Source organism: Pinus tabuliformis, chromosome 4_1 (genome assembly GCF_031772625.1).
Source record: "Pinus tabuliformis cultivar Carrire ecotype Pingquan chromosome 4_1, CPIR1, whole genome shotgun sequence".
Classification (NCBI taxonomy): Eukaryota; Viridiplantae; Streptophyta; class Pinopsida; order Pinales; family Pinaceae; genus Pinus; species Pinus tabuliformis.
Window position 1 is genome coordinate 652471240 of NC_142303.1, and position 14030 is coordinate 652485269.

At 35.7% G+C, this 14030-nt stretch overlaps 1 protein-coding gene across 3 annotated transcripts; it reads right to left on the reverse strand.

The window, feature by feature from the left end:
* Window positions 1–289: 289 nt before the first annotated feature.
* Window positions 290–3311, reverse strand: LOC149177755 (tRNAse Z TRZ4, mitochondrial-like). Of its 3 annotated transcripts, XM_089420200.1 has the most exons (7): window positions 3023–3296; window positions 2759–2848; window positions 2329–2373; window positions 2066–2120; window positions 1857–1900; window positions 1615–1718; window positions 290–499 (listed from the first exon to the last, which is right to left on the reverse strand). In XM_089420200.1, exons 1-7 carry the CDS (start codon window positions 3140–3142, stop codon window positions 496–498), a joined length of 462 nt encoding a protein of 153 aa, XP_089276326.1. In that variant the 5' UTR covers window positions 3143–3296; the 3' UTR covers window positions 290–495. The 3 variants fall into 3 exon arrangements, with proteins under 3 accessions (XP_089276326.1, XP_089276328.1, XP_089276325.1); XM_089420202.1 differs by lacking the exon at window positions 1615–1718 and having other exon boundaries at window positions 3023–3311; XM_089420199.1 differs by lacking the exon at window positions 290–499 and having other exon boundaries at window positions 1395–1718; window positions 3023–3285.
* Window positions 3312–14030: the final 10719 nt, after the last annotated feature.

A 14030-nucleotide genomic window follows, 5' to 3' on the forward strand; every position in this document is an offset into this window, starting at 1 on the left:
TAAGCAAAACAAAGCAACACTTCTTGTTTAAATATTTTAAACAAGGGAAGCTGCATCGCAGCAAGTCCCTGCCAAGTTACTTTTACAAGTTAAAATTATAAGAATATAAAGTTATCATAGCTAAAGTTTTATAATATGAGTGTGCCAGTGCATTAAAGAGTTGCCGCAAGAAAAATACACGAGTGTCTTACCATAGGAACAACTGGAAATAATCCTAGGGTCTCCGATAAAGTATCTTGAAGATAGTGCATATTATTCAATACTGTGTTGGGCAGACTCTGAGAAAACATAGTAATAGATTCTTTAATGGTCACACATTCATTCTCCTTGACCACGTCATGAATTTCTTGAAGAAGCTTTTTTTCAACATCAGGTTGCTTGCAAAGCAAATGAAAAAACCAACAAAGGGTTCCTGCAGTTGTGTCCCGGCCAGCTATCATGAAATTCGTAATAACATCTCGTAGATACTTGTCAGCGTATTTCTCCGGTTGCTCCTCAGCTTTACATGAAATATGCAAAACAACCGCATGGAATTATGGACATACACGCATACATAATTGTATTCATATTACATGTTTAAATTATATACAATAATTATGAAAAAATGGTAGGTTTAGGAACCCTAGTCATACGAAATTAATACAATATATATAAACATAAAGGATTCCAAAACAAGTTTCTTATTGATACTGTGGATTTAAGTGAAAAAATTGTTAAGAAACAAAGTATCGAGATAAGTACAACATACTAGAGGTTGAGCATGCTGAAAACGTATACAATAAGCTGAGAAGAAGCATATGCATTTATGATTACAAAACCTTAATCTCCATATCATTAAATACTTGTGGAAGAAGAGTAATGTTAATGGATGTTAAAAGTTAAAGAAAAATTAAATTATTGTATTGAGAAATTCTGAGTTGGGGGTTTGTAAGCCAAAACTGCTATAATAAAGCAATTATGTTAGAACCTTCACATAATATAATTCTAAAGTAAATTTTGGAACAGAGGGACTCCTTAGCAAACTTACATTAAGAGTGTACAAAAAGCTATAACTGAGTGGCATGTTAGAAGAAAATGAACGATTAGGGGATTTGACAATACTTTCTAGTTTATAATTATCTTCAGAAAAAAGAAGAAGAGTAAACCCCTTCTTCCACAATTTTCATTCGAGTCAACCCCTGTATTGAGATGACTTTTTGCGTTCTGAGACCGAAGTACCAACATGATAAAAACTTAGTACAATGGTTTGACTACTCTTAATATCTAAAATATAGGCTTTACAGTGAGAATATGTACAAACGATATACGCTCAGCAGTAAACAAACATTATACGCTAAAGAACTGACGGATGCATTTTGTACATACTTTATATGTTTCGCTAAATGTACACTGCATTATGTGAAAATACTGTTACATATCCGCAGCAAGAAAATCTTAGGAATAACCCTTCTATCTCAGACGTGATCCTTCAACATCCTGGCTAGTTTGCTGGAGCCTTTGGAGCAAACACACGTCATTTAAAGAAAGCAAACAATATAAATCTCACCAATGGGTCATTAAGCCTAACTCAGAGAGACTAAATGAACAAGAAGACTTTAGAGGTTGATGACGTACTGCCCTGGACCAAAACTATTGGTGTGAACAACAGCAGAGTTTGGAATAAATGACCGCATTGCACCAGTTAAAAATTCTAAATCTGATGGACCCCAGATGTTAACCTGTTAAAACATAGGAACCTACAAATTTTAGAACATGATAAATTTTCACTAGTATAAGGATGTCTTAATACTTTAGTGTTCAATTTGACCTCCTAGAAAAAATCTTCCAACGTAAAAGAGGGCATAAAATTTGCTTACTGTCATTGCATCATCCCCTATGCCAGCCATCGTCAGGAGAAGACCTGCAAAGCACGATCATGGTGTAATTCCATTTGTGATTGCTTGAGAAAATCATAATCTAGATATAGACACCAATTCAAAAGAAAAAGATCACTCCTGTTGCCTGCATATCAACCCTAGTTCTGCGTACAATAGATAAAAACTGACCAAATATTCCGACAACTAACCTGGAATGCCACCCGCAGTTTCTGAGCAAACCAGGGTAAGAAATATGTGATCTAACTGAGAGCCAACCCTTATAGGTTATCAGTCCATGTGCATAATAATCTTATCAAATCTAAGAGCGTGATATTTTGCTATTGGGTGTCTAACGGCTCAAGTAAACTTGAATATTTTATCTTACAGAGAAGGCAGACACATTAAGAAAACAATGATTTATAAAGCTGTATATAAGTGATCCAAATAACACTAATTCAAAAGCACAGCTTACTCTTGATAGCTTGAATTTGTGTTCAGCAGAGAAGCGTTGCAGCCCCTGATACAAAAAAGAATAGTCCATTCAGAGACATGTTGACCAGATTTTATGTTCAAATACATTGAAAATACCAGCACGATTACCCATACTTTTAACCCAAAAGCCGCATAACCTATGACTGTAAGCGATTCATTGAGTTCAAAAGGAAGCGACTAGCTGGCCTGTTTTGTCTAGGAATCAATAGTTGCAAGTACCAACCAGTAGTCACAGTTTCAAAACCCACAAAGTGCTTCAATTGCCTACGCGACATGGATTCAATCGGTAATTTTAACGCTATACCGAAAGCAGATATCCCCACCATCGGGGACTCCAGTCCTGTGTGGAAAGCTCTCTATTTTTTAATGGCCTGGTAAAGCTATGATATTTTAGTTTAACTTGAACTCACCTCTCCAGCATTGAATATGAAGCGCTGTTGATCAAAAAACAGCAGAACAGATGGGAATGTATCTTGCGTATCCATCCCAGTCCCCAGAATCTGTAACAAAGATAACGAGGACAAAACCTCAGAAACCTAAAGCCAATAAAATAAAATTTAAAAGCAGGTTCGTATGATTCAGCAGGCTAGTAATAAAAATCTCTTCCCAATGTATTCAGCAACTAAGCAATTTGCGAGTACTGAGACTGGCGAAGCCACAGTTCAAAAGCTTACCTGAAGAGCTAGGAGATCTGGGAAATGGTTTCGAGGAACTATTACTTGAAGCCCTCCCCCTTTTCGCAACTTCATCAGAAATCGCAGAGGCCTCCCGTTCCTCCCGTTCAGCAACTTCATCAGCAATCGCAGAGACCTCAAGCGCTTACCTTGCCTCCGGAGAAGTTGCTTCCAACCGGCTTTGGGCTTTGACAAGTGCGACGAAGGCTAACAGCTGTTGAACCATGGTGCATCATGGCATGCACCAGCTGCCAATGTAGAACATTGCAAGAGGGAACACCGAGCTTTACTAAACCGCATACCGGGCAGAAGTAATGCTAGCATTAAACCAGACACCGTGACGGTTAGCGCGAAAATGCACCGGGTTTATTCCTCCTTTAAGCTATGGTCCGGCCTCTTCCGCCTCGGGAAGAGGCCAAATAAGATGGCGCACGATGGCCAAAGAATGACTGCAAACAAAACTTAGCATATCCCACTAATAACCGCCGTATAACAGAGAAACGCAGGGGTCAATTAATGCTAAGTGGGGGTCCTATCGATCACTATAGTCCCTGCCGGATGCCAGATGGCAGGGACTAATAAGACCATGCTTAAACCAATTGAATTGCCTCGACAGCCATGTTACAGTTATCAAGGCCGAATGTGCATGTTACAAACATACCCAATTGGATGCTTCAATCATTTTTATTACATCAAATGCCACATTACCAACGGCGAGACATATTGGCCGACAATTTAAAATAAGATTCAACTCTTTGCACTCCCACTAATTGTAGCAATCGATTAACTATTTAGACAAAGAATATTCGTCGAACAATAAATCCTTACCATTGATTAAAAAAAAAAAATTCCAAAACCCCATATGCACCCAGAGTTGAAATAAGTATGTCTATTGGCGCATTACGCACTCATGGGAATAAGATCCTTCTGCACCAAAAATGAGCAGTGAAAAGGAAATGTTGGCTGTGATATTATGTTTAACTATATTGGGTTCTATCAATAACAACAGTAAGGTTGGAATTTGGATTCCTCTTTATTTTGAAGGCAAATTTTTTTTCTCTTCTATTGTTTAGGCAATTTTTTATTTTTTTGGTTTTTCTCCTATCAAAGAGTTTTTTATTTAAGATTTTTCTTTTATTTAAGATTTTTCTTTTAAGAGTGATGTTTTGATAATAAATTAACCTTTTTATCAATAAGGGTTTAATTAAAAAATTACTCTTCAATAACCAAAGTGACCATAACATACAAATGATTTATTGAATATTGAATCTTGGTTTGAAATTAAATGAAACAATTACGAACAAAGTAAAACTATTGAACGTTATCAAGAAATAAAAAGTAAATTAATTAATATGTTTTATGTTATTATTTGCATAACCTAATATATACTATTGAGTATAAATATAAAGTAGACATTTAACAATATATATGTCAGCATTGTTTTGGATCATGGGATATATACTAATATTAAGAAGATTGAATTCATAGTATATAAACCTTTAAAAAAAAAATTACTTATTAACATACAGACATTATTATGGATCTCTGAACATCATGTTATATGATTATGTTATAGTTTCTTCCTTTATTATTTTTTTTATAACTCAAAGGAACTGCAACTAGGTTAGTCTCATAATTGTGTGATACAAGGTGGATTCTAGCTGCTACCACTTTTCCTCTAGGGCACATGTCCTCCTCCTTGTAGACAAGATCATGACTCGAGGATTAAACCTTGGATCTCTTAATTTGCACGATTTCACATCTTTTTGATGACCAATTAAGTTGTCCCTAAGTCATTTCCTCCATTATTACATTCCCATAAAGCAAATAATTATAAGAATGAAATGTCTTAAAACAAGCTCTGGTCAAATCCTTCCTTCTATTTATCATTAGAATTTACCAAAATGAACATAGATATATTATTGTACATATATATAAACAGCTAAACCTATATATATATATATATATATATATATAAACAAAACCAATGTGTATCAAAGTAACATTGAATAACAGCGAGAGAAAGAAGAAGACTCAAAATGCAAGGAAACACAAGAATTCATCTACACCTAAAGCTACATGCTAGTAATTTGACAGTTCCAAATGGTCCTTCTTAGCATGCTGTGGTATAATGAGCTTTCCATTATTGTGAAATATGTTTCCATAATAATTCTTCTAATAAGGTTCTTGATACTTTTCTTTTCTCTTGTGCTACTTCATTATTTTTTTAATACTTAAAAATGCACTTAAAATGTGTGTAAGTGGTCGTGTTTATTGTTGTGTATTTGGAGGAAATATTGTTGAAATGGTGACTAAGTTCTTAGACATCTTTAAACTCCAATTATTAAGTATAATATACTAAGTAACCATTATTTATTTGAAAAAAAAAAGGAAATTGAATCATAGAAATTACCATATTCTTTTGCAAACTTCCTTCAAACTAACCCCCATTTTTTGCCTCTTTTTCCTTGAAAAGTTTATATACTATTTGGTTGGAAATTAATGTCTATCTAAAATGAGCTTGCAAGATGTGAATCCTGAAAACTATTTTGAGTGTTCAATAGTCCATTTCAACACTTGGAAATGCTTCCAAACCCAAAAGGCTACCTTCGAAATATATATGGGATGTAAAAAAAAATTGATTATAGTGAGAAGGAACACATTTCTGCACTTTGAATTACTTCGAGACCAAAGAAATTGCCTTGCAAACATTTTTGGGAGGGCAAAAGTAAGAAGGAACTATCTATTGATTGTGACGCTTTTAAGCACTTTCTTAGAAAAAAATTAAAAACCAATTCTACATGAAACCTAAAAGCGCACAAAACCAAGCTCATCAAAATAAAAGCCTCCTCGTTCAAAAAAGAGGACACACTTTTATTTTTCACTAAAATGACTAGTAGTTGAGCAAAGTAAAGAGCACTCAGAATTTTTATGTAGGATTTTCACACTGGGAGGAAAAATGGTGTCCTATCAACAAAATGTTGAAAGTAGCTCCAACTTCAACACGTAAAAGTGTGATTCTATGAGCACCTTTGGTCAATTTTATTATTTCTTCCCACCAATCGTTGTATATAAATGTAATTGACAATATCTCATTCAATTTCAATATTAAAAAATACAATTTTAAAATAAGTTTTGGTTAATGGAAAATATAATATTCACAACCAAATTAAAAAATAATATAAATCTGCAAATAGAATACAAAACATTTTGTAATATGGAATATCAAAACGAAAGTGTAAAAAAAATTAAAATTAAAAATGGAAATTAAAATAGAATATACATTTCCCATTTTTGTAGCCACACAGAAAGTGCCATCGACATATATTTGAGTCTAATCACCATGACTGCTGAAATTCTATCAGATCAGAGTAGTTTGTATTTTCTTTTTGTTGATCAGAGTAGTTTGTTCTTTTTGTTGATCACGGGATCTCTCCTATATATATTTGTTTTCCAGAGGAGCCCTTTATTGACATTTAAAAATTGAATTCCATATTGAGTTACGAATATATTTGTTATAAGTTACGTTGGACATGGCTGTAGTAGGACGACTTGCGCCTTCTGAATGGCAGTTCCTGTCTGAGTTATGGTTATTACACAGATTACGCAACCTTACTCAGTTGCACATTATCACACATATTGCGCTGTTTCATCAAAGGAGGGCGTAGCTCATATGCGCATGCTAGATGCACAGGGTTCGATTCTCCTTGTCTCCAAATTCTCTGGATATCTAGGGTTTTTATATGTCTGTTTTATCTGCGATGTTTGGTTGCTTTACGCTGAAATTTCAAATCTCGAATTAATAATAATACAATTGTGTTTTATAGTTTTATATAATAATAAAATATATAACGCATGCAGTTGTATATAATCATAACAGAGTGTGCAGAGTGGGGTCAAAGGCTTTTCCAATGAATCCAATAAGCTTTGCCCCAATGATGTCTTCCCATTTTTATTTAAAATTTTTAAGTATAATCAGTAATCAAAAATTTTAAGTATAATCAATAATCTTGGCCAGACAATTCCATGTCGCCTACGTAGAAAAAATGGGCACTATCTCATCTCGAATATGTATATCTTTAATATGTATAGTGATCTTAAAATGCTTAAATTTGAGATAAAATAATCGAGCTCAAAATCTTTAAACTTCAGATAAAATAATAGAGATAACATTTTTATCATAGTCGGTTTTGGGTGATTATTTGAAACTATACCGCTTTTGCAAGAATTATTATATACAATTGTGTCAAATATATCTAGTCTTCCAAAGTCACCCTATTGGAATGATATCTTTACATTTCCCTGTCCTATTTCTATTTATAATAAGAACTTGATAGATGTTATTTTATTAGCTTGGGAAAATATCTCACTCAAGTGTGTTTTGACAACTTTAAAATATTCTTTCACAACCAATATCACCTTGTACTTTTGAAGGATGCTATTGAATTTATCTTTTCCTTGAACACCCTTCAAGGATGTTATTGAATTTATCTTTTCCTTGAACAGCCAGTTGCATCCACATGTTAATCCATTAAGAAACCATGTACAAGGATGCTATTGAATTTATCTTTCCCTTGAACAGCGGTCAAGGATGCTATTGAATTTATCTTTTCCTAGAACATAGAGTTGCATCGAGGCATTCATCCATTAAGAAACCATATGTTGATATTATTCTTACTAAAAACTAAAATCATCTCCTTATACATGCCCAATTCTAGCACTCCCTCATTTTCATATTTTTTTAAGCTATAAGCTCATTTTTGCAATTGAAAGGCTAAAGTGGAATTCCAAGTTCTTGTTCTAAGTGCATTTTTAAGTATTAAAAATAATGAAGTAGCACAAGAGAAAAGAAAAGTATCAAGAACCTTATTAGAAGAATTATTATGAAAACATATTTCACAATAATGGAAAGCAGCATGCTAAGAAGGACCATCTGGAACTATCAAATTACTAGCATACTAGCATGTAGCCTTAGGTGTAGATGAATTCTTGTGTTTCCTTGCATTTTGAGTCTTCTTATTTCTTTCGCTGTTATTCAATGTTACTTTGAAACACATTGGTTTTGATTATATATATATATATATATATATATATATATATATATATATATATAGGTTTAGCTGTATATATATAGGTTTAGTTGTTTATATATATGTACAATAATATATCTATGTTCATTTTGGTAAATTTTAGTGATAAATAGAAGGAAGGATTTGACCAGAGCTTGTTTTAAGATATTTAATTCTTATAATTATTTTCTTTATGGGAATGTAATAATGGAGGAAATGAATTAGGGACAACTCAATTGGTGATAAAAGAGATGTGAAATCATGCAAATTAAGAGATCCAAGGTTTAATCACCGAGTCATGATCCTGTCTACAAGGAGGAGGACATGTCGTTGAGCCTTAGAGGAAAAGTGGTAGCAGCTAGAATCGACCTTGTATCACACAATTATGAGACTAACCTAGTTGCAGTTCCTTTGAGTTATAAAAAACATAATGAAGGAAGAAACTGTAACATAATCATATAACATGATGTTCAGAGATCCATAATGTTTAGTTAAAAATAATTAATATTATTTTTGTATTAATGGAGAAAATGGTTACATTGTTGTAACGTTCTCCCTAGTTTAGGATTAGTTCCTAAAGTTAAGGGGTTTGGGTGCAACTTCCTATTTCCTAGTATTGTATTTAATGATGTAATCTTTCATTGATGAATAATAGGGTGGATGAGAGTGATCTCTCTGTTTTGTGAGTGTAGTCTCCAGGTGCAGGCCACACCTGAGAGCTACATCTCTTTCTTCTCAATTCTGTTCACATTTTATCTTGGTATCAAAGCTCAGACTGGGTGAGCCTAATCTTTTGTCACCTTTGAGGCTAAAGTGCCTTTTGTAGCTAGCTTGCCTGTGTGGCGGAATTGCTTGTGTGGCGGAATAGCCTGTGTGGCTTGAAGTGCCTTTGTGGCCGTGTGTACACGAGAGCTCTGTGCTCAATTGAGCAGGTGGACTGCAGAACACCTGGCTTGGACTCGGAAATGTTTTTTTTTTGAGTGGAAATCCGATTGGCACGATTTTTGCGCTGACAGAAGCGCGAGGAGGGCAATTGGCGTAGATTCCTTGGGATTAGTCGTGCCAGAGCTCCAGAACACCTGATTGGCGCAGAATTTTACCGGATTAATCGCGCAAACAAAATTACTCTAAGCAATTTTTGATTGGCACATATTTTTCACTCGGGAAAGCGCCAAGGGGATCTGCGGGAAGCCTCAACTTTGTTTGGAGGTTTGCAAGCGGCGCAAATCGGCGGAGTTGCAGATCCATCCGGGAGAGGCAGGTCGGGAAAGCGGCAAAGGGGATCTGCGGGAAGCCTCAACTTCGTTTGGTGATCTGCGAAGGGTGCAGGATCGGCGAAGTTGCAGATCTATCCGGGAGATTCGGATTGGAACAATTTTGATCAGATCATTTCATCGGTTGTATTGGAAACGCCGGATTTGCTCGTTCGAGCGAGAGTGCCAGACACTGTAGATCGGTGGAAGAGGTGACAGATCGATCTGATAGGTATTGTTTTTTTGTTGTTGTTAGGTAGATTCACAATGAGTAATACGATGGAATCTTACCTTAACGAGTCTGGTAAACTCAATGGGTCTAACTTCACGAATTGGAAGTTTAAGATCCAGACCTTGCTCAAGGGTGCGAACGCTTGGTCCGTAGTGACAGGCGATGAGCAGAAGCCGAATGGAGGGCCACGGAAGGAAGATTGGGAAAAACGAGAAAACAAGGCCAAAGTCTTGTTGAAGATGTCTGTGAAGGACAATGTTATTGCGCACATCAGAGACTGTAAAACATTCACAGACATTTGGACGAAAATCAAAAATCTGTATGAGACCCAGAATACAAGCAGAGTCTTGGCTCTTAAAAGCAAGCTATTTTCAATGAGGATGGACGAAAGGGAGTCTGCTACTGCATTTTTTGCGCGAATTAAAGATGTCAAAGATGAATTGGGGGCCATTGGAGTGGCAGTGTCTGATGAAGATCTTGTTGCAATTACAATGAATGGGATGCGTGATGATTTCCAAACTTTCATCACTGGAGTGTCGGCAAGGGAGAAAGCACCCACATTTGATGATCTCACTGCGATCTTGCAACAAGAGGAGGAGCGGCGGCAGAACTTGAACTTCAACCCCCAAAGTGACGATCTCGCGTTGATGGCGAAACGACGACTATCCAAAGGAAAGAAGTCACAACAGCAATCAATGCAGAAAGGAGGAACATCACATAAGAATCTGCAGTCTCATAAAGGTATGCTTGCAAATCATTTTGAAAAGAAATGTTATCATTGTGGAAAGAAGGGTCATATAGAGAGAGAATGTTATTATAAGAAGGAGGCTGATGATGCAAAGAGGAGGCAGGCAAATCCAAAGCACAAAGGATATTTTGTTGAAGAAGAAGACTTCAGTCATGAATTTCAACTGTTCACAAGTGACTGTGCCCTTTTAGCATCGAATGAAGAGGACATTTGGTATGTTGATTCCGGAGCATCCTCTCACATGACAAGTAATAAGGAATTTTTTGATAGTCTTGAAGAAATTATAAATGGATCAAAAATATATCTAGGAGATGATAATGGATACCAGATTAAAGGTCATGGGGTGATTTCAGTTAAGTTACCAAATGGAAAAATTAGTCACCTTACAAATGTTTTATATGTGCCTGGAATTAAGAAAAACCTGATATCTGTATCCATGATGGCTGATCAAGATATGCATGTCGAATTCTTCAAGACTCATTGTGTGATAAAGGATTGCAGGAATGAAATAGTTGCAACAGGCATGCGAGTTGGAAGCCTATACAGACTGGATGCAAAAAGTATACCAAAGCAAGCCATGGTTGCAGGAGGATCGATAGCCGAACAACTTTGGCATCAGAGGTTCGGTCATTTGAATTTACAGGATCTCATGTTATTACAGAAGAAAGGTATGGTCAAGGGGCTCCCTGTCTTTCATAATATTTAATTAAACTGTGATGGTTGTGCCTTAGGAAAAATGCATTGAGAACAGTTCCTTGTGCATGATAGGAGGAAGGAAATAGACATTTTAGAACTAGTGCACACTGATGTATGCGGTCCTATGCAGACAAGGTCGCTAGGAGGAGCATACTGTTTTTTGTTATTTACTGATGACTGCACTAAATATTCATGGGTTTATTTTTTAAATAAGAAAAGTCAGACTTTCCAGTGCTTTATAGATTTCAAAACCTTGGTGGAAAAACAGTTTGGTAAAAGTATAAAAATTCTCCCACCTGATCAAGGAGGAGAATACAAGTTAAAGGAATTCATGAAATACTGCAAAGCTCACGGGATTGTTCAACAGTATACAGTGCCACACACACCACAACAGAACGGAGTTGCAGAGCGGAAAAAGAAAACTTTGGTGGAGTGCGCAAGGAGCACGCTGCAAGCTAAGGGTCTATCTAATACTTTTTGGGTAGAGGCTATCAATACTGTTGTATATTTGAAAAACAGAAGTCCTACTAGGTTTCTTGGCTTCAAAACCCCTTTTGAAGCTCTATATGGATTTAAACCAGTGGTAAATCATTTAAGAGTCTTTGGGTCAAAAGCATTTGCCCATGTACCCAAAGCTGATAGAAAGAAATTAGACCCTAAAGCAGTCAAATGCATCTTTGTTGGTTATGGCACAAAATTTAAAGCATATAAATTGTTCAATCCTGAGTCTCGTAAGACATTTGCAAGGAGAGATGTAGTCTTTCATGAACAGGTACAGGAAGGGAAAGCTGACGTTGGAGATGATTGGCACATTCCATTGTTGTTGGAGGAAAGACGCGAGGATGAAAGAGAGCAGGAGTAGAAAGAAGAGCAAGAGGAACAACAAGAAGGTGATAATGCAAGCCCAGTTGTAGCAGAAGAAAACAAATTTGAGGTAAGTCCCCTACCAAGGAGATCAAGTAGGAAGACTCAATTACCATTGAAGTTGAGAAACTATGCTTTGATGTCAAAGTTTTTGAACATTGTAGAACCCTCTAATTATAAAGAAGCTAGTCAATTTGAGGAATGGAGAGCTGCAATGAATGAAGAGATGGAATCAATTCTTAGAAATGATACTTGGGATTTAGTTGAGCTGCCTAAAAAAAAAAACACCTATAGGATGTAAATGGCTGTTTAAACCAAAAATGAATGCAGATGGAAGTATAGATAAGTTAAAAGCTAGGTTGGTTGCAAAAGGATATTCACAGCAGGAAGGTATAGATTTTGATGATACTTTTGCACCTGTAGCAAAACTAAATACAATCAGAATGCTTATTGCTTTAGCTACTAAATGTAATTGGGAAGTACACTAGCTTGATGTTAAATCTGCATTTTTAAATGGTGATTTAAAAGAAGAAATTTATTTAGTATAGCCAGAAGGATTTGTAAAGCAGGGGCAAGAACAACTTGTTTGTAGGTTGAAAAAGGCTTTATATGGTTTAAAGCAAGCTCCCAGGTCTTGGTATGAAAAGGTTGATTCTTTCTTTATAGAGCATGGTTTCCATAGAAGTTTAAACGACCCAAATTTGTATACCAAGTACAATAATCAGGGGCAGATTAGTTTGATTTCTCTGTATGTGGATGACATGATTCTAACAGGAAATGCAGATGATTTAATCAGAGGAATCAAAAGGCTTATGGCACAAGTTTTGAGATGAAAAATCTCGGAAGCCTTCACTATTGTCTAGGATTAGAAGTATTCAGAGATACTGGGCAAACTTATCTTACCCAAGGGAAGTATGCTAGAAATCTGTTGAAAAAGTTTGCTATGGATCGATGTAGATCAGCAGCAACACTGTTGCAGCAAAATCTGAAATTGAGTAGTGACGATGGCACTAAGGGGGTTGATGCCACAATGTACAAACAACTGGTTGGCAACCTGATATATCTTACAACAACCAGACCTGACTTGGCATACTCTGTTAGTGTGTTGAACAAATTCATGTCGAAACCGCTTGAAAGTCACTGGATAGCAGCAAAGAGCGTGTTGAGGTATCTTTGTGGTATTGTTAATTATGGTATTTTATACACTGATGTATCTCATGTTATTCTAGCAGGTTTTTCAGACTCAAACTGGGCAGATAACCTAGATTATCGGAGGTCCATCACAGGTTATGCATTCAACATAGGTTCCGGGGTCATAGCTTGGAGCAGCAAGAAACAGAGTAGTGTAGCTTTGTCTTCATGTGAAGCTGAGTATCAAGCATTGTGTGCAGCAACGTGTGAAGCGATCTAGTTGAGGAGGCTTCTCAAAGATGCAGGAAAAGAACAGAAGAATCCCACTTCCATCAAAAGCGACAACCAGAGCACCATTAAATTAGCATACAATCCAGTGTTTCACAAAAGCACCAAACATATAGACACTCAGTTCCATTTTGTTAGAGAGAAAATACAGTCAAAAGAAATTGTTGTCGAATATTGTAAAACTTGTGACAATGTGGCTAATATTTTTACAAAGCCTCTTGCACGAGTGAAATTTGAATTGTTTAGAAAGATGCTAGGAGTCTAGGAGAACCCATTCTCCATTAAGGGGGGGAGTTAAAAATAATTAATATTATTTTTGTATTAATGGAGAAAATGGTTACATTGTTGTAATGTTCTCCCTAGTTTAGGATTAGTTCCTAAAGTTAAGGGGTTTGGGTGCAACTTCCTATTTCCTAGTATTGTATTTAATGATGTAATCTTTCATTGATGAATAATAGAGTGGATCAGAGTGATCTCTTTGTTTTGTGACTGTAGTCTCCAGGTGCAAGCCACACCTGAGAGCTACATCTCTTTCTTCTCAATTCTGTTCACATTTTATCTTGTTTGTATGTTATAAGTTTATTTTTTATTTTTTATTTTTTTAAATGTTTATATACTATGCATTCAATCTTCTTAATATTAGTGTATATCCCATGATCCAAAACAATGCTAACATATATATTTTCAAATGTCTACTTTATCTTTATATCTAATAGTATATATTAGA